Source organism: Leptonychotes weddellii, chromosome 6 (genome assembly GCF_054177405.1).
Source record: "Leptonychotes weddellii isolate Sample4059 chromosome 6, ASM5417740v2, whole genome shotgun sequence".
NCBI classification, from domain to species: domain Eukaryota; kingdom Metazoa; phylum Chordata; class Mammalia; order Carnivora; family Phocidae; genus Leptonychotes; species Leptonychotes weddellii.
The window spans coordinates 48,783,922-48,802,988 of record NC_138374.1 but is presented as its reverse complement, the minus strand read 5'-3'; the positions used below and the strand labels follow the sequence as shown (position 1 = coordinate 48,802,988).

The 19,067-nt window shown below is 43.3% G+C and overlaps 1 protein-coding gene across 4 annotated transcripts in view; it reads right to left on the bottom strand.

Moving 5' to 3' along the window:
- Positions 1-19,067, bottom strand: part of MICU1 (mitochondrial calcium uptake 1) — a 224,209-nt gene that overhangs the window by 3,075 nt on the left and 202,067 nt on the right. For all 4 annotated transcript variants that reach the window (XM_081822958.1, XM_081822955.1, XM_081822956.1 and 1 more), the window contains one exon: positions 2,038-2,127. In XM_081822958.1, the coding sequence (XP_081679084.1) occupies positions 2,038-2,127 (90 nt within the window). The remainder of the gene's footprint in view (positions 1-2,037; positions 2,128-19,067) is intronic.

Sequence of the window (19,067 nt, the reverse complement as noted above, 5' to 3'; positions counted from 1 at the left end):
TTAAGAAAATAAGCCCCAGAGATGTTAAATGATTTTTTTAAAGGTGATTCAAATAGATATTGACAGAATCTCCTTCTAAAAGGCTGGAAAATCAAATTTCATTTCTCAGGCCTTCCTAGAAGAGGGGAGCTGTGAGCTGTTTTTAATTTTAATTAATTTAAATGTAATAGCCACACGAAACTAGTAGAATATCATATTGGACAGGGTAGCACTAGAGAATAACCCACCCCTACCTGAGGGTGAGGCCATCTTCTTGTCCTAACCCTGGAGTTTTCTTTCACTCAGACCTTGGTTATGGGTGCAGGTGGGAGGTTTAAATAACTCAAGTTCAACTAGATAACTTCAATAACTTAAGTTAGTGAACACCTGTTATGCGCAAAGTAGTACCCGAGGTCCTATGAAAGGGTCCAAAGGTGAACAAAGGACTTGCTACTACCCTTAAAAAGCTCACCATTTATTTATAGCACCATTATTTACAATAGCCAAGATATGGAAGCAGCCCAAGTGTCCACCAACTGCTGAATGGATAAAGATGTGCTTTGTATGTATATGTACACACACACACACACACACACACACCCACAGGAATATTATTCAGCCATAAAAAGAATGAAATCTTGCCATATGTAATGTCATGGACGGAGCTAGAGTGTATAATGCTAAGCAAAATCAATCAGAGAAAGACCAGTACTATATGATTTCACTCATGTGGAATTTAAGAAACAAAATAAGCAAAAGGAAAAAAATTAAGAGAGATAAAGCAAGAAACAGACTCTTAACTACAGAAAACTGATGGTTACCAGAGGGGAGGTGAGTGGAGGGGGATGGGTGAAATAGGTGATGGGGATTAAGGAGTGCACTTGTCATGATGAGCACCAGGTGATGTATGGAAAATTGTTGAATCACTATATTGTACACCTGAAACTAATATAACACTGGAATTAAAGTAAACACTTTTTTAAAAAGCTCACAATTTAGTAGGGAAGTTATTAGGTCACATACACAGAGATAGAGTACAACACGTAGTAATGAAGACAAACTGAAACAAGTTAAGGAATGAAAAAGCCAGAGTGACTCATTATTACGCTGGGACCAGAACAGAGGTTTCACCGAGGCAGGAACTTTTGACCTGGTTCCTGGATTCCATTAGCCTCGCTTCCTAGAGGAAGATGAGCAATGAATTCTGGCTGGGAAACAAGCAGGGGAGGGAACAGAAAATAGAGGGAGGCGGCCAGCTTGGATTCAGATCCTAGCTATGCTATCTACCACTAACTGTGTGCTCCTGGGAAAATGACTTCACCTGAGTCTCAGCGTCCTTATCTGGAAAATGTGGTGCAAAACAGTTCCTCCGTCAGAGGGTTACCTGAGCAGCTTAGCACAATGCCTGGGTCTTAGTAAGCACTGAGAAAAAGCGTAAGTCTCTGTGGTGAGTATTAGTAGTTGTACTATGTCAGGCGACAGAGCTGAGAACTCATGACAGCTGATGAACCAGGACTTCTCACATGGGCTAACCTCCAGAGTGGTCACAGACACAACAGACCACTGCGAGCTGGGAGGCAGAAATGTGAATGACCGCAATGTGCTTTGGGAGGGGGAGAGATCAGGACCACCTTCTTTCTAGACACAGTCAGATAATCGCGTGCTCCTAGTCTATGAAGCAGCAAGTTGGGTCTAATATTCTTGTTTCCTTTTTTTTGGAGCTTTTATATTTGAGTTTATTTACCTTTTAAAAACACTACCAGAGTTGAATCGTTTCCTTTTTTTTTAAGATTCTTATGGTTATACATTCACGTAGAAGGATTTGGAACTAGACAAATTGGAATTACAAGAAGAAATGGAAAACACAAACCAGGACCGGGGGTTCTGGTTCTCAGTGTCATGGCGCTGATGGCTGAGCTACCGCTGTGGGAGAGGGATAAGGTGAAGAGGTTCAGGCTAGTGCACTGGGGTGGTCTGCAAGCCTCCAGTATCAACTGTGGCCACTTCCAGGACAGTCAGGCTCAGTTTTCCCGCCGGACTCGAGAGGGCCCCACTCACCATCACAGTCGAAGAGCGCAAATACCACATCACACACGTGGTCCGAGAGTTCCACTTTGGCCACGGTCCTGGCCACCTGCTGCATGGTCACTGAAAGAAGAAAGAAAGACGCTGAATTAGCACAGCAGAGGGACATTCAGTTTTCTCTGAATGGGTGGGATAAAACTACTCAGTCATAATAAAGTTTTCAGAAAGTGAGAGTTTGGTTTTTTAACCCACAACACCCTTTTCCTTTTCACCTCAGGTTCCATTCTTTTCTACTGCTGCTACATTTTAGGAGGTATATACAGTTAAGTAAGAATGCCTGGTATTAAGTTCATAGAGACAGAAAGGAGATGAGCGGTTACCAGGGGCTGGGGGTATGGCGAATGGGAAGTTAGTGGTCAGTGGATACAGATTTTCTGCTTGGGGTGATGGACACATTTTGGAAGTAGTGGTGATGGATGTACCACAGTGTGAATGTAATTAATGCTAATACTTGTACACTTCAAAATGGTTTAATTGGCATCTTTATGTTAATATATATTTTTACCACAGTAAAAATTAAAAAAAAAATTTTTTTTTAAGATTCATCCATTTATTTTAGAGAGAAGGAGAGAGAGTGTGAGTATGTGTGGGGAGGGGCAGAGGGAGACGGAAAGGGAGAGAGAATTTCCAGTCGACTCCTGGCTGAGCCTGGGAGCCTGACTGGGCTCGACCCCACCACCCTGAGATCATGACCCGAGCCAAAACCAAGAGTTGGAGGCTTAACCCACAGAGCCAGCCAGGCGCCCCCTACCACAGTAAAAATTTAAAAGGTGAAAACCCACATAATATTTAAGGATGGGAATCTTTTTTTTTTTTAAGATTTTATTTATTTGACAGAGACACAGCGAGAGAGGGAACACAAGCAGGGGGAGTGGGAGAGGAGAAGCAGGCTTTCCGCTGAGCAGGGAGCCCGATGCGGGGCTCGATCCCAGGACCCCGGGATCATGACCTGAGCTGAAGGCAGACGCTTAACGACTGAGCCACCCAGGCGCCCCAAAGATGGGATTCTAATGGTCTAGAGCATGCATTGGTGGCTTTCCTAATAAATTATCACCAGAAGAGTGATAACAGAAGAGTGAAAAAAACAACTAAGAACACCTGATATTACAATAGTCTCCATCTTGGCATTTCCCTCCCACAGGATAGAATATGATAATAAAAAGTCAAGGAAATAAGCAGGCAGCAGCAGAATGGGAGGTAAGGAATGAGGAGGCCTGTGGCAGGTCACCAGGGCGGCACTGTTCCGCTGCTGAGTGCGGGCTGAGCACCTGCATGGATGAGCTCCTTGCCCTTCCTCCCGACCGGCTTCCCACCTGCCACTCTGTCTTTTCCAACTGTGCCCCCTGGGGTAACCGTGGCCCCCATCTCACTAGTTCAGTGGCTGCAGCTTTTTTTGTTTTTCTTCTTCCAGACTTCCAAATCTCTCCTCTCTTACCATTTTCTCTTCATCTGACACTTACTGTTGTTTTTTTTTTTTTTTTTGAAGATTTTATTTATTTATTTGACAGAGAGAGACAAAGCGAGAGAGGGAACACAAGCAGGGGGAGCGGGAGAGGGAGAGGCAGGCTTCCCGCCGAGCAGGGAGCCCGATGCGGGACTCGATCCCAGGACTCTGGGATCATGACCTGAGCTGAAGGCAGACGCTCAACGACTGAGCCACCCAGGCGCCCCCATCTGACACTTACTGTTAAACACTGGCACTCATGTGAGAATTGGGTTTCTCATGAAAAACAAGCCAGGAAGGGTTAGGCCATTTCCATCGCCTATCTAGGGGCACATAAAAATTGTTTTTTTTTTTTTTAAAGATTTTATTTATTTATTTGAGAGAGAGAGAATGAGAGAGAGCATATGAGAGGGGTTAGGGTCAGAGGGAGAAGCAGACTCTCTGCCGAGCAGGGAGCCCGATGCGGGACTCGATCCAGGGTCTCCAGGATCATGACCTGAGCCGAAGGCAGTTGCTTAACCAACTGAGCCACCCAGGCGCCCCACGTAAAAATTATGTTATTGCTTACAGACACACTCTTAAGTGAGGTGAACCTCGGAGGAAGGAAAAGGATTGATTTTTACTTATCAATCACCTAGCAATGAAGTGTTCTCTCTAAATATCGGATTAGATTCATCCAGAAGCAGTATGAACTTGAATTAGAGTCAGTGTGCCTTCTCTGCTGATTTCATTCCTATAATTTCAGTTCTTTCCTGTCATTTTCTTCTGCATTCGACCTTTCACTTGGCCTCTGTCACCTCCGTTTATTCACCATAGTGCCCCCAAGGTCAGCAGATACAAATACCAGAGCAAGGCAGAGGTGCAAGGGACACAGGAGAGAAGCTGCTTGGGGTCCCCAGACGTGAGTTCTGGTTCCGGCTCCACCACCCACTTGCTGTGTGACCCTGATGAAGTCGCTTGATCTCTTTAAGTTTTTCATATTCACATGAGGGGATCCACAAGATAACTGCCGAGGTTATCTTAGTTCTGCAAAGAAGAGTTGGTGTTTTCTAGAATCTGAGGGTGGAGGTATACAGAGATAGCTGAGGATCGGTGTGATGAAGGGTAGAGGAAAGTTGTATTGGCCACATGCTAGGCTATGCCTTGGTGTTCACAGCCTCTGGCTTGAGGGGGACGGCTGCCCAGGAGGGCAGGAAGAGCCAGTTTTCTCATCCCGCACCCAGGATGTGAGTTAGGGTGATGGAGACATCAACGTCCCTTGGACCTTTTAAGACTTAAGCAGAAGATATTATTTCAGTGGATGTTCATGAGATGTGGTTAATTGCTGACAGGGGAGTTGAAGAATCTGCATGACTGTAGAAGTTCTAGGGTTTAAAAAACTTCGCCTCGTAGGTCTAAACACGTGATTTTCTCTGCTGGCCCAGGAAGAATTGATTCCTGCTAACTAAAGTGCCCGGGGAAGGAAGAGAAATCAGCAGGCCAATTTACAACAAGAATAGTAACTGTTAAGAGAACTAAAATGATAACAGCTGGTTATTATACTTCTCAGTTGGAAAATCTAAGGAAATTCAATTCACCTCAGAAGATTGCTCAGTGCAAACAGAATCAGATTAGAAGAAACTGGATGCTCTCAAACTGTAACAGAATTACCCTTTGCAGTCACAGAAATAATGTTGTGAGAAATGGATTAAAACCTGTTTTGTATTAAACAGGGACACTTTGTTATTAGCCGTTCCTTTTTCTGCATTTCACATCAATCTCACACTTCCATCATAACTGGTAACTGGCCTCTTTTCTCTTTCCCAGTTCCTTCCATTCTCTCAGGGCAGACTGTCTATTGCTGATTCCTCTTGATATTCCAAGTGCCCATCCTTCGCCCCAAGAAGACGGGCCCTTTCCTCTAAATAATCCCTTAACTAAATAATATCCAAGGATGTCAGTGAGAGCTCTTGACAATTTTTAGTGAAAAGCTCATTAAAGTGGTACTTAGTGGTTATAGAATAAGGGACCTCTGGAGGCCACCAGCAGGAATGCCTCATTACAAATGCCATCTCTTGACAGATTACATTCCATTTTATTTGGAGAGGGTTCTGACACCATTTGTACTATAGGGGGAAAAACGAGGGCTGCTGAGTCATTGTAACGCAAACCACTGGGATGTTACCAGCCAGCGAACAGCCTAGCTGGGGTGCCCTTTCCCTGTCCAAGATCCTCAGGTCCCCAGGGTATGAATCAGAGCAGTGGAGGAAATATTTCACTAACTGGTGAGCTGTCAAACTGTGAGCTCTTGGGACAAGCAGGATGACAGCAGATTACAAGCCACATGCTTGACAGTTGGTCCTGAGAGTTGGCTCATTCACATTTGCTTCCACATTCCTGAATCAGAAAGTCATAATTAAATCACAGCAAGCAGAACACCGACCCCCACTCCCCCACCACTGCCCTGTCCAGGTCTTGACCTCCCCATGTAGACCAGGTATTAGTACTGGAATCTGGGTCTCTCTCATTTGAGGATGCTGATTGATGGCTGGGATTCTAGTTTCTAATCTGAAAGATGTTTACCTGGAGCATGAAGTCACCCTGGAGAAGGTCCAGGTTCCCCAAGGCCTATGTATTTCTTTGGTACAAATGTGGTGTGGCTGCCTGAACAACAGATGGACATGAGATCGGGTGATTTCTACTAGATTAGGATAGGGGAGAATTTGTAGAAGCGGGCTCAGTTGGCTCTTAAAAATGGGGTACCATTCAACCTGAGTCACGCCAGGTCCCCAGTTTACTCTCTGGCATGATCCATAACTGGAGAATTCAACAGTAGAAAGAACATATGCTGAGTTTGTCAGAAGCTACGTTACATAAAATTATTTATCACAGTGGTCAAACAGAAGAAGGGAGAGTCCTGGAGGGATAAGAGCCCAGATACCCACTTGGAATCCCTTAGAGACCCTTAGAACTAGAAGGGATCTCAGAGATAAGTGTGAAATCCAGAGAAGTTAGTATCCTGCCCAGGGTCACACAGCTAGGCAGCAAGGCTGGGTCTAGTATCTACGTCTCCCAACTTCTGGCCCAAGGATCTTTTCCCTATGCATGCTGGGGCTCCTTGAACCCTTATATGGACAATACTAGTTCCCCCATGAATGTGTCCAGGTGAAAGGAAAGCCAAATCAGGGAGTACTCCATGCTAGTGGCAGGGATGAATAACTGAGTAGCTGGAGGCTGCCAGGAGTCAGCATTATAGTTTGATCACAGATCTGATGGCCCTATATGTTGGAAGACATTAGCATTCCCTTGGGAATACTGACAATTTCGGGGACAACATAAAAGGTTTATTAAACTGCAACCCAATGAAAAACATGTGAAACAGAGGCGGCCCTGGGAGCTCTTCCCCCGCAGTTGCCTCTGATGCCCAGAGACAGCTCCAAAGAGTGGGCGTGACCCAGTTAGGAGCTGCCTGTCTCTTCCTAATTGCAAAGGTGTTTGGAAAAGTGATATGCCAAGTTGGGCTGACGGTCTCCAGCTGCGTGGCCATGTGATTCCTGTCTTCCTGGACCGCAGCAGGGAAAATGAAAAGCTGGCTTGTGACTGCCAAGGTTAAGGGAGGGGAGACATTTCTGCTTCAGCCCTGGAAAGGCTTATGATACAGATGTCTTAGTTTCTTAAGTCCATCCCTAGATGGCTTTGGGGGTGGGGGAGAGGGGGAAGGATTTTCCTTTGGAGAGCACTTGTCCTTTCTTTTGTATCTTCTTCCAAGGTACTTTGGCTAATACAACACACGCATTTCAACCTGATTCTGGGGGTCGGGGGAGGCAGGAAGGAAAGCATTCAAGGGAACTAGCAAATTAAGGAGCCAAGAGCAATGCAGTATACTAATAACGAAAATGATAAAAATTCTTTGTTCTGCCTGGTGTTTTTAAGCTGCAGGCGGGTGGCCCCCCACTCTGTGCCCTCAGGCTGCCCACTCATCAGAGGTGATGCTGGTGGTCCTGGCTCCTAAATACCAGTACATTCCACAGAGAAAACCTGCAGTCAGGTTTCCTGAACCTCAGAGCATCACCCCAGATGACTGCTTCAATGGGCTTACAGGCTTAATCTAGTACAAACTGGGGGCGCCTGGGTGGCTCAGTTGTTAAGCGTCTGCCTTCGGCTCGGGTCCTGATCCCAGGGTCCTGGGATCGAGCCCCACATCGGGCTCCCTGCTCAGCGGAAAACCTGCTTCTCCCTCTCCCACTCCCCCTGCTTGTGTTCCCGCTCTCGCTGTGTCTCTCTCTGTCAAATAAATAAAATCTTTTTTTGGCTTACAAATAAAATCTTAAAAAAAATCTAGTACAAACTGATTTACAGTAAGGCTTATTGCCGTTATCCATTATTATATCTGGCTTCATCAAAAATCCTCATCATATTCTGTTCACAAAAGGCAAACATTTCTACCAGCACCATTAGGCAGTGATTTCAGCTGACACACCCAGAGAATGATCAGTTTAGTGGGGGAGACCATATATATCATTAAGATTGAGAAATACGTAGGAGAAATATCAGACATATTATTAGACACATAAGGGTTACAGTGGAATAGTGTGTATTAGGGAGGAGGTACATTTTGGATCTGAATTCTAAAGGACTGAAGAGACGACTGCTCCAGATCTGTGCATGTATGGCAGTGGGTGATGTGGGGTGGGGGGCGGAGGAGTCCTGAAAGCCGGAAAGGATGCTAACGCCTGGCTAGGGAGCTAGAACAGAAGGTGGAGGGATGGGTGGGTGGGTGGGTGGGGAGAGCCTCAGGATGGACATTACAGCGTGCCAGTCAAGGCCCTTTGCAAGGAAACCTTTATAACAAAGCCAGCTCTTATGTGGAGACCAATTTCCCCTATTCACTTGTTCTTGCCTCCTTGGCTCTTTAAATTTGCATTATTTTTATTTGAAAAAGCTGTTTTCCATTAGGTAATATATTCACCTGTTTGAAAATTCAAATGGTACAAAAGGCTGAAGTATCCTTCCCGACCTTATCCCCCAGTCACCTAGTTGTCCGGAGGCAACCAGTATCTCCAGTTTCTCCAGAAATATGGATATAAAATCAAATTTTCATTCTTCATTTCTTCCCACAAAAATGGCAGTATATGGGTTTTTGCTAAATATATGGGTTTTGCTTTACTCATTTAACGACATATCTTAGAATTCCATACCTGTACAAAACCAGTTCTTTTTTAACAGCTGCATAGTATTCCACTGGCAGGATATATATCATTTATTTAACCAGTTCCTAATTTATCCAACCTCAATCTTGACGAGGAAGTACCTTTTATTGCCCCTTCCCTTACAACATTACTTCCTTGGTGGCCTGGTTCAACAGAACTTGAATCTCTGATAGCTAAGGGGAGAGCAAATGATATATTTAAAATTTGACTTGATGAAATAACATAAAAGGCTAAATATTCTTCACCTTTACAAGTGTCTCATCAAAGCTTCAGAGGCTTCTAAGGGTAGTAAACCTTGAAGTAACAGGGCTTGCAATAATTATTAATTTCTATATTTCCCCAGTTGGTGGAATTCCTTTCTGATCCTTTGCTCAGTGGGATGGAATGTTGGCTAATTTTGTCCTTATGTATCCATTTATGTGGATTTGGGGCAGTTTATCCTACCTCCCACCCTCCTCTCTCTCCCACTGGTAATCATGAATCTCCAAAGCAGCTCTCTCCCTCCCTGGGGCACTTATATAATTTTACTAAATCATAATATAGTCAAAGTAATGTAGTTAAGTCAGAATCAACCTTTAGAATTGCTTTTTTTTTTTTTTTTAAGATTTTATTTATTTGACAGAGAGAGAGTGAGAGCAGGAACACAAGCAGGGGGAGTGGGAGAGGAAGAAGCAGGCTTCCCACCAAGCAGGAAGCCCGATGCGGGACTCAATCCCAGAACCCTGGGATCACGACCTGAGCCGAAGGCAGACGCTTAATGACTGAGCCACCCAGGCGCCCCTAGAATTGCTAAGCGACTTTAAATTTGGGAAAATAAACGAGGTCTCTGCAGAGAAACTGCCTCATAAAGCAAACATTTCTTTCAGAATTTGAGCTTCCTTGACTTCATCATGAATCATTTTAAACATTGATGACTTTGTCTTAAATGAATGGAATCCTGGCCAACACTCCTCTTCACATATAAATGTTTTTACAAAATGCAATGATGAACTGAAGCACAGGGGCTTGCCTCCCACAAACTTTAAAAGAATTTATAAAATAGGAGCTTTCCCCCCATATAACCTGTTCCCCACACATCTTTGTGACATTTCTACTCCTGCTTTCGTGCTATGGCTGTCTGGGGGATGCTCTCTCATACATTTTTGCTGTGAACTTTTCCTATTTCTGCTTTCACATATAAGCACTGAATCCCTTATATAATTCTCTAGGTTCTTCTAGCAGCAGTGGTTGCCATGAGCCAAAGAAAACAATGGTGTGGAAGTCAGTGAACCTAAATCTCTGGTCTCAGTTTGTGGTACACTACTGTGATTTGAGCAAGTCATTTCCTTCATGTGTAAATGAAGAGGTTAAAAACAATAAAATTATTTCCAAGCTCCCTTCTCACACTAAAATTTTATGGCTGCCATGTTACTTTTTAGATGACAGTTAAAATGTCCATATCTTCAGAAGTCTTCAAAGAATAAATGTAAAGGCTCGTGAATTTCTGGAATTATGGCTGGTGTGGCGGGCAGAATTCTGAGATGTTCCCCAACATTCCCATCCTCTGGTATATGTGTGTATATATATATATCTATATCCCCTCTATAATCTCCTCTCCTTGAGTGCAGGTAGGACCTGTGAATATAATGGGATATCACTTCTGTGATTAGGTCACTTTATATGAAAAAGGTAATGGGATAGTCACTCCCATGAGTACAATTATATAATAAAAGAATGCCACTCAGCACACTGGGGAAAGAGAGTCTCCTGCCGGCTGTGAAGAAGTGAGCTGCCATGTTGTGAGGGGGCCCTGCTGAGAGTGATCCCTGGCCGGCAGCCAGCAAGGAAAAGTCCTACAACTGAAAGGAAATGAATTCTGCCAGGAACCTAAATGAGCCTGGAAGAGGACCCTGAACTGCAGATGAGAATGCAGCCCTTCTGACACTTGTTACACTTTAAACCTTGTTATGACCTGAGCAGAGAAGGGACACAGAGACGGTCGACCGTCTGCTTTTGGCTCAGGTCATGATTCCAGGGTCCTCGGGTTTGAGCCCCATGTTGGGCCAGCAGGGAGCCTGCTTTGCCCTCTGCTCCTCCCCCTGCTCATGCTCTCTCTCTCTCTCTCAAATAATAAATAAAACCTTAGAAAAAAAAAAAAGACTGAGCAGAGAAGCCAGTTAGGCTGTGCCCAGATTCAAAGAAACTGAGCTAACAGGTGTTTTAAGCTGCTAAATTTGTAGTCATTTGTTATGCAGCAAGAAAGCTAAGTGGAGAAGGTATTTAATGGTTGGGAATGTCCTTCTGAGGTTCCTGAAATCATACTTCGTATACAGCTGCACTCTTTTTTTTTTTTTTTAAGATTTTATTTATTTATTTGAGAGAGAGAGAATGAGAGAGAGCGAGTACATGAGAGGGGGGAGGGTCAGAGGGAGAAGCAGACTCCCCGCCGAGCAGGGAGCCCGATGCGGGACTCGATCCCGGGACTCCAGGACCATGACCTGAGCCGAAGGCAGTCGCTTAACCGACTGAGCCACCCAGGCGCCCCTATACAGCTGCACTCATTTTAGGTACATTTTACAGAACTGTCGATCTTCTGCAACTCCTATACCAAACTCCACAAATGAGATCTTTAGATACACTGGCCAAAGTCTAATTAAGTTTTAGATTTCTTAACAAGAAAATAAATTAAATCTGCCACCCTACTTTTGGGAATTCAACAGCGCTGCTCTGATTTCAAATGTATCTGATAATTATAAGTTAGTTCATTTTCACACAAATTTGGATGTAACTTTAGGTTATAACATGTCCCTTAAAACGTTACTACATTCAGTAAAAAAGCTGATTTAATTATAGTCCTAGAATTTCAAATCTGGAAGAACCTTTGGAGATATTTAATATCACTCAAACCTGAGGGTCAGAGAAGTTGTGACTTGCCCATGGTGTCAAGAAAACTAATGACCTGGGAAGGTGACATAGTTGTATCATTCTCCCCCTCACACTAGGCTTTTATTAGAGCATTTCACCATCCATTCCAGGATCTGACCATGTCTAGAATTAATTCACTCATTTAGTCAACATTAGATGAACATCTACTATATATAAAGAATTGTTCTATGACCAGAGTAGGACACAAAGATGTGGAAAACGTGGTTCATGTCCTCAAGAGTTTATGGTGTAGGGCGCCTGGGTGGCTCAGTTGGTTAAGCGACTGCCTTCGGCTCAGGTCATGATCCTGGAGTCCCAGGATCAAGTCCCGCATCGGGCTCCCTGCTCAGCAGGGGGTCTGCTTCTCCCTCTGCCCTCTTCCCTCTCGTGCTCTCTGTCTCTCATTCTCTCTCTAATAAATAAATTCTTAAAAAAAAAAAAAGAGTTTATGGTGTAGTGAAAACTCTCCCTTGAATGCTGAGGATACTAGAGATGTTAACAGGGGTTAGATATTCCTAGAAAGAGTGAACTTAAATAAGGATAATGCCTTCTGTAAGCAATGATCTCAAGAATTTTTGGATGAATGATGAAACTATGGAGAAGCTCGAAGCTCCAATCCTCCTCATTAATAAGTGCAAACAACTTACAACTTCTAAACTGATCTGAAGCTCAAAAACGACTGAAAAAGGGGCGCCTGGGTGGCTCAGTCATTAAGCGTCTGCCTTTGACTCAGGTCATGATCCCAGGGTCCTGGGATCGAGCCCCGCATCGGGCTCCCTGCTCAGCGGGAAAGCCTGCTTCTCCCTCTCCCACTCCCCCTTCTTGTGCTCTCTCTCGCGCTGTGTCTTTCTCTGTCAAATAAATAAAATCTTAAAAAAAAAAAAAATGACTGAAAAAAAGCAGTAGATACTACTTCCTAAGAGAACAAAAGTAAAAGCCCCATGAGGTCCTAGAGTAATCTTTTTACTTTTGTTTAATAACTTTTTGCTAAGTTCTCATATTGGGAAAGCTTGTTTCCAGTCTATAAGCTCCTTAATGAGATAATCGGGCAGAGGAAAGACAGTATCTAGGGGTTGAAAACCAGAATAGGCATCTGGGTATAGTTATACTTTCCATCTGGTATATTAATATAGTATTCTCTCATGAATTGTCATAATAACCCTGAAGCAATATTCTATTATCACCATTCTACATATCAGAAAACTGAGGCTTTGAGAACTTAAGTAATTTGTTCAAGGCCACAAAGCTAGCGAGTAGCAGGGACTCAAACTCAGATTTGAGTTTGAACCCAAAATTTATACTTACAAATTTCGTGCATACAGTTAACTCTCAATAAATGCTAGATGTTAGGACAGTATTAAAAGTGTAACAAAGCGTTGCCACACCAATGAGTAGACGTGGTGAAGAACATCTTGATTATTAGAATCTGAGAGGTCCACATCTGTACATCCTATGTTTCAATGTTGAGAAATGGACTGTTTAGTATATACACATGTCTTTTTCTGTTCTGTGGTATCCTTTAAAGGGATACCAACTTTTCTTGTTAAGTGACCTTACTTAAGCGACTTTAGGCTTCTGTGTATTGGTTTCTTCACAAAGAGTAGTATGATTAGGAAGGTGAAGAACAAAGATCTGCCTACTAAGACGTTCCTATGTGGGATAAGAAGCTGGATTAGATAACAACTCTGAGTCACTATAAGGTATGCACTATAGATGTCAGAATGTGTCTGTAGAACCTGGTCCTGAACAGAAGAGACAACTGTATGGGGAAAATGTCATGTCATAGTTCATATTCAAGAGAAGGGCACTAACTCCAAAACACCATAGTTTACTAAAAGGCCTTTATTCTCACCCTAAGAATGGTCTATTCTTAGCCAAAGGGAACTGGAAAGAAATAGCCTAGAGCCTGTCTTTCTTTTTTTTTTTTAAGATTTTATTTATTTATTTGAGAGAGAGAGACTGAAAGAGCACATGAGAGGGGGGAGGGTCGGGAGGGTCAGAGGGAGAAGCAGGCTCCCCGCCGAGCAGGGAGCCCGATGCGGGACTCGATCCAGGGACTCCAGGATCATGACCTGAGCCGAAGGCAGTCACTTAACCAACTGAGCCACCCAGGCACCCGAGCCTGTCTTTCTTAAGCTACTGAAAAGGATGGTTCAAAATGGTGAACCTTCATTGCCTTCAGGATTGTGTTTCAGCAAAGATTTTCAAATTCCAGGGGCATTTTGGGAAGTACTGAGAGGCAACATGACGGTGTGGAAGGAATATGCATACTTTGGGATTAGAGAGGCTTGAGCTTGAATCGTGGCTCTACCTGCTTAGCTGGGTAACTATGAGTAAGCTGCTTTATTTTATATTTCCTTGTCCACCAAATGGGGGATAATACCAACTACTTTTCAGGTTTCAAGGATTAAGAGAGATAATGTCCATGAAGCACTCAGAGTTATGCTTGGCATACAGAAGTTGCTATGAAATGACAGTCACTATTAGTGTCCCAGATGTGCGATGGCCTCACAGTCCTCCAGATGACACTGCTAGGGGTCATTCTTAGGTCTCAGCAGAGGGTGGCAGTTTGTCTGTTAAAGGTAATTGTTCAGGATACAGCAGTTGGTTGTGTGTTAGAATTTACTCCATTACTAATTTCTAACTTCCCCAACAACCCAGTAGGGACCTAAATACCAAAAGACTAAGGCCCCTTTACTCATTCAAAATAAGAGACTCAAAGAATTTCAAAGCCACAAGGATTCTTAAAGGTCATCTATGCCATCCAGGTCACTTCAGAAATAAAGGCAACAGAGACCATTTGATATGACTGATATTTTAGGAAAAACACCTGGGGGTATAACAAGAGTATCCTGCAGGAGTTTCGGCACAGGCTTTACTAGTTACTCTCTTGGCTTGTCAGACAAGGTAAACTGTGTGTATACAATGACTATAAAAAATTAAGGACACCCATGTCATAAATTACGATTTACAATCTAAGCAGGCTTGTGCTGGGACATGAGTATTAAAGGCCATGGACTATATTTGTGTGATTATTCTCCTGTATTACCATTCAAAGGACACAGGGAACACAACTGGACCTACAAGTTTACCAAATCTATAATATCCTGAGGTGCTTTATAACGGGGCCTCACCATACCTGGAAACCTTGTATTCTCTTCGCAAAAGTAAGAATATTCTTTTTTTTTTTTTTTTAAGATTATTTATTTATTTGACAGAGAGAGACACAGCGAGAGAGGGAACACAAGTAGGGGGAGTGGGAGAGGGAGAAGCAGGCTTTCCCGCTGAGCAGGGAGCCCGATGCGGGGCTCGATCCCAGGACCCTGGGATCATGACCTGAGCCGAAGGCAGACGCTTAATGACTGAGCCACCCAGGCGCCCCAAAAGTAAGAATATTCTAAGTTATACAAACCACAGCTCATTTTAGAGCTCCAATTCAATTTCTAACCTTTCCATCAGAGGATGCCATCAGGGAGGAAGTTGTGTTCAGTTTTCCATTACCTTGTTCAGACCAGGTAAATCATTCAGACAGCACTTGAGAGGTTATATATCTAAGTTCATGCCCCGTATGTGTACGAATAAGCAACAGAACCAATTCCTCTTAAGTGCTAAACAAGAGACGACCTGTAGGGGAAATAGACACTATTTCATGGAGGAAGGTTCTTTCTTCAAATGGTCAGAATTCACCAAGGACATTTCGCATTTGTCTGGGAGTTTGTTATTCTCACATGGGCCACGAGGAACTAAAGAAAGAGGCTCAATGAACTTTGTTATTTTTACTCCGGAGGGATTGGATCATGCTGTCATATGGTGAATCTGTAGTTGCCACCTGCCTGGGTTCTCAAACTGTTCTGAAGAACATTAGCTCTGTAAGTTGTTAAGAGACATTTTGGCGCAAATCAAGTTTGAGAACTATATGGCTCTCTTGGAGATTAATAATGCACATTAGCATATTAGAAAGTTGGCAGGAGTGGTGCTGCAGGAAGAAATTCTGTATAACTGGGCATTTTCCAAACTTTTTTGAACCATGGAACATTTTTTTTTTTAAACCCACAGAACCATTAACATATTGCAGTAAATAGTGTTCTTCACAATGCTGTTTGGGAAATTCTGTGCTAAATTATGTCTAAAGACAGGTTTGCAAGCTCTAAAATAGCTAAGGAAGAGACACTGCCAGGGCCTCTAAAAGGTGCCAATTTCTGAAGGTCCTAACCTTCCGCGGAAAAATGAAGACAGCCAAGACAGAACAGAAGGAAGACAGAAGTACTCTGTCTCTATCCCTGCCCCACTCTTTCGCCACCCCTAGTATGGGGCAGAGGCTCCACTTTTAATCTTATGTCTAAATAGCACTTATCACACCAAACTTGAACAGCTTGTATGCTTCTCTTTCTCCCCTATTAGACTGCGAGCTTCTTTTTTTTTTTTAAGATTTTATTTATTTATTTGAGAGAGAGAGAGAGAGCACATGAGACAGGGGGAGGGTCAGAGGGAGAAGCAGACTCCCCGCCGAGCAGGGAGCCCGATGCGGGACTCGATCCCGGGACTCCAGGATCATGACCTGAGCTGAAGGCAGTCGCTTAACCAACTGAGCCACCCAGCGCCCTAGACTGCGAGCTTCTTGAGGGTAGAACCCAGCACGGTACCGATGCTGCTGGCTGGACAAACGGACGAACCACACTAAATCTGGTTTACATCATCAACTTCATAATGAAAGCGGCTGACATTTATTAAACAGTCGCCGGATGATAGGCACAAGGTTAATACCCTATGAGGTAGGTATCATGATCCTGATTTTAAAAACATCGAGACTAAGTTCAGAAATGGCCCAAGGCAACTCAGCTAGTGAATGACGGAGCCAAGCTTAGAAGCCAGACAACAGGACTTCAGAACCCGTGTTCTTAACCACTACACTTTCCCCCCTCCCTTCCAAGTTTCGCCTTAGCAGTAAAATCCCATGATTCTGCAGAGGGAGAATTCGGGTAGAACTCAAACCAGTGGAAAAGTCCCTAGGAGGGCTGTCGGGATTAGGAAGCTTTGAAAGCAAAGGGAAAAGTGCAAAGAGAGGCTGCAGAGAACAGGCACATCCGGCAGAGTGAGGGAATTAGTGAGGACAGCTGAAAACACGCCAGTCTTTGCAGGCAAGTACTAGTGTGCGAACAGTTCATGGTACTGATATCACCCTTTGAAGCACGCAAGAAGGTGACATAACGTCAAGTCTAAAAGACAGGGGTCACAGACGAACATAATGAATTAATGGCGGGAGTCTGTTCTCTGGGACTACTGGGAAAGGCAAGGGTTTATTGGCTTGAGATCGATGTCTTATTCAATCCATCAAAATGTTTATTCACTTATTCATTTACTGGTCAAGTATTTATAAAGTGTCGACTGTATTCCAGGGACTGTCCTAGGCGTGGGGAATATATCCACAAAGAAGACAAATAAGCATGAGATAATAAACACATAAGAAAATACCAGGTAGTAACGGGCGCCTGGGTGGCTCAGTCGTTAAGCGTCTGCCTTCGGCTCAGGTCATGATCCCAGGGTCCTGGGATCGAGTCCCACGTCGGGCTCCCTGCTCGGCAGGAAGCCTGCTTCTCCCGCTCCCACTCCCCCTGCTTGTGTTCCTGCTCTCGCTATCTTCTCTCTCTCTCTCAAATAAATAAATAAAAATCTTTAAAAAAAAAGAAAATACCAGGTAGTGACAAATGCTATGACACACAGGGTGATGGAGTGACTTTAGGATGGGAAGGTTTTTCTGAGGAAGTGATTTATATGAGACCTGAATTACAGGGCCCCAAATACACCGAGATCATGGGAAGAGCACTTGAGGTGAAGGAACAGCTAGAACAGAGGCCTTCAGGAGGGAATGAACTTGGTATGTTTAGAATATAAACAAAGAAAGTGTGGTGTGGAGTGAACTGGGAAGAAAGTGGTATTTGTATACTCAGAGTATACAGGACCATGATATATGGACCCCGTAAGCCTGGGTAGAGAGACAAGGGCTTTAGTAGGAGAGATGCAGAAATGGAGTTAGATGCAGGGTATATTTTGGAAGTAGAGACAAGGATTTATTGAAGAAATGAATGTGCGAGTGAGAGAGCAAGAAATCAAGGCTAATGCCTACTTTTTTCGAGCTCCTGGATAGGTGGTAAATAACTCAGTAAGTTATTGAGGGCCTACCATATACAAAAAATTATAGTTAGTGGTCTCTGCTCTGCCCGTTTAGCTACATTTGTGGAAATTAAAGCCCCTGTCCATAATTTATGGATAGGAATTGATGACAATAGTGAAGGCAAAGGGTTTTAGGTTAATGTGTCTTTTTAAAAAAATTATAAGGACTATAGACAATATAGTTAGTTTTTTAATAATTTATATTGAGTAGTTAGGGAAGGCCTCTCTGAAGAAGTGACATTTGAAGTGAGACTTGAAAGACAAATAGAAGTTACCCAGGTAAATAGAAAATCAGGTTTCTAGAAAAATTTGAGGTTTTAAACAGACAATACAAGTATTCTCAAGGTAATTTAAATTCACTCTCTCCCCTGACTCCCATTTTAGTATTACTTGGTGGACTACTTATGGGTGATATTTAGTTCTTGGTTGCTATGGTGGGTTGAACGGTGGTCCCCTAAAATATATGTCTATATCTTAACCCCTAGAACTTGTGAATGTGACTATGTTTGGAAGAAGGGTCTTTGCAAATGTAATTAAATTAAAGATCTCGAGATGAGATCTGGGCTAAGGATTACCCAGGCAGACCCTAAATCCGACGACAAGTGTCCTTTTAAGAGATACAGAGAAGAAAGACATGGGGAGAAGGAGGGGCAGGCCATGTAAAGACAGAAGCAGTGACTGGAGTTCTGCAGCCATGAGCCAAGGAATGACTAGAGCCATGAGAAGCTGGAAGAGGCAAGGATTTCCCCACCGAGCTTCAGATGGAGCATAGCCCTGCCAACATCTTGATTTCAGATTTGCGGCCTTCAGAACTGTGAGAGAATAAATTTCTGTTTTTTTAAAACCACCATGTTTGTGGTAATTTGTTATGGCAGCCCTAGGAAATTAATACACTTGGCTTCTCCCTGCTACTTAGTATGAATCTAGGCCAGCTTCCCCTAGATATCTACCGTTTTACACCCAGGCAATCCAAAGTTACACAGATAAAACAAACCAAGAAGTCAAAACAAATGCTAAATATCATGTATCTCAAAGCCAAACATATATTTGGATGTCAGATGTGACTATAATTTTTAACACTGTCTCTATTAGCAAGGATAATGAGGCATGGATTATATGGAGACTAAACATCCCAGGAAATGGCCTGAAGTCATAAACACTGTCTTTTTTTTTTTTTAACCACTAGGTTGCACTTTCCTTTGCCACCACTACCCTGAATCATTCTATTTTATGCACCCTATAATTTTAACATAGACAGTGATTCATCCAGGATAATTGTTCTTTTTTTTTTTTTT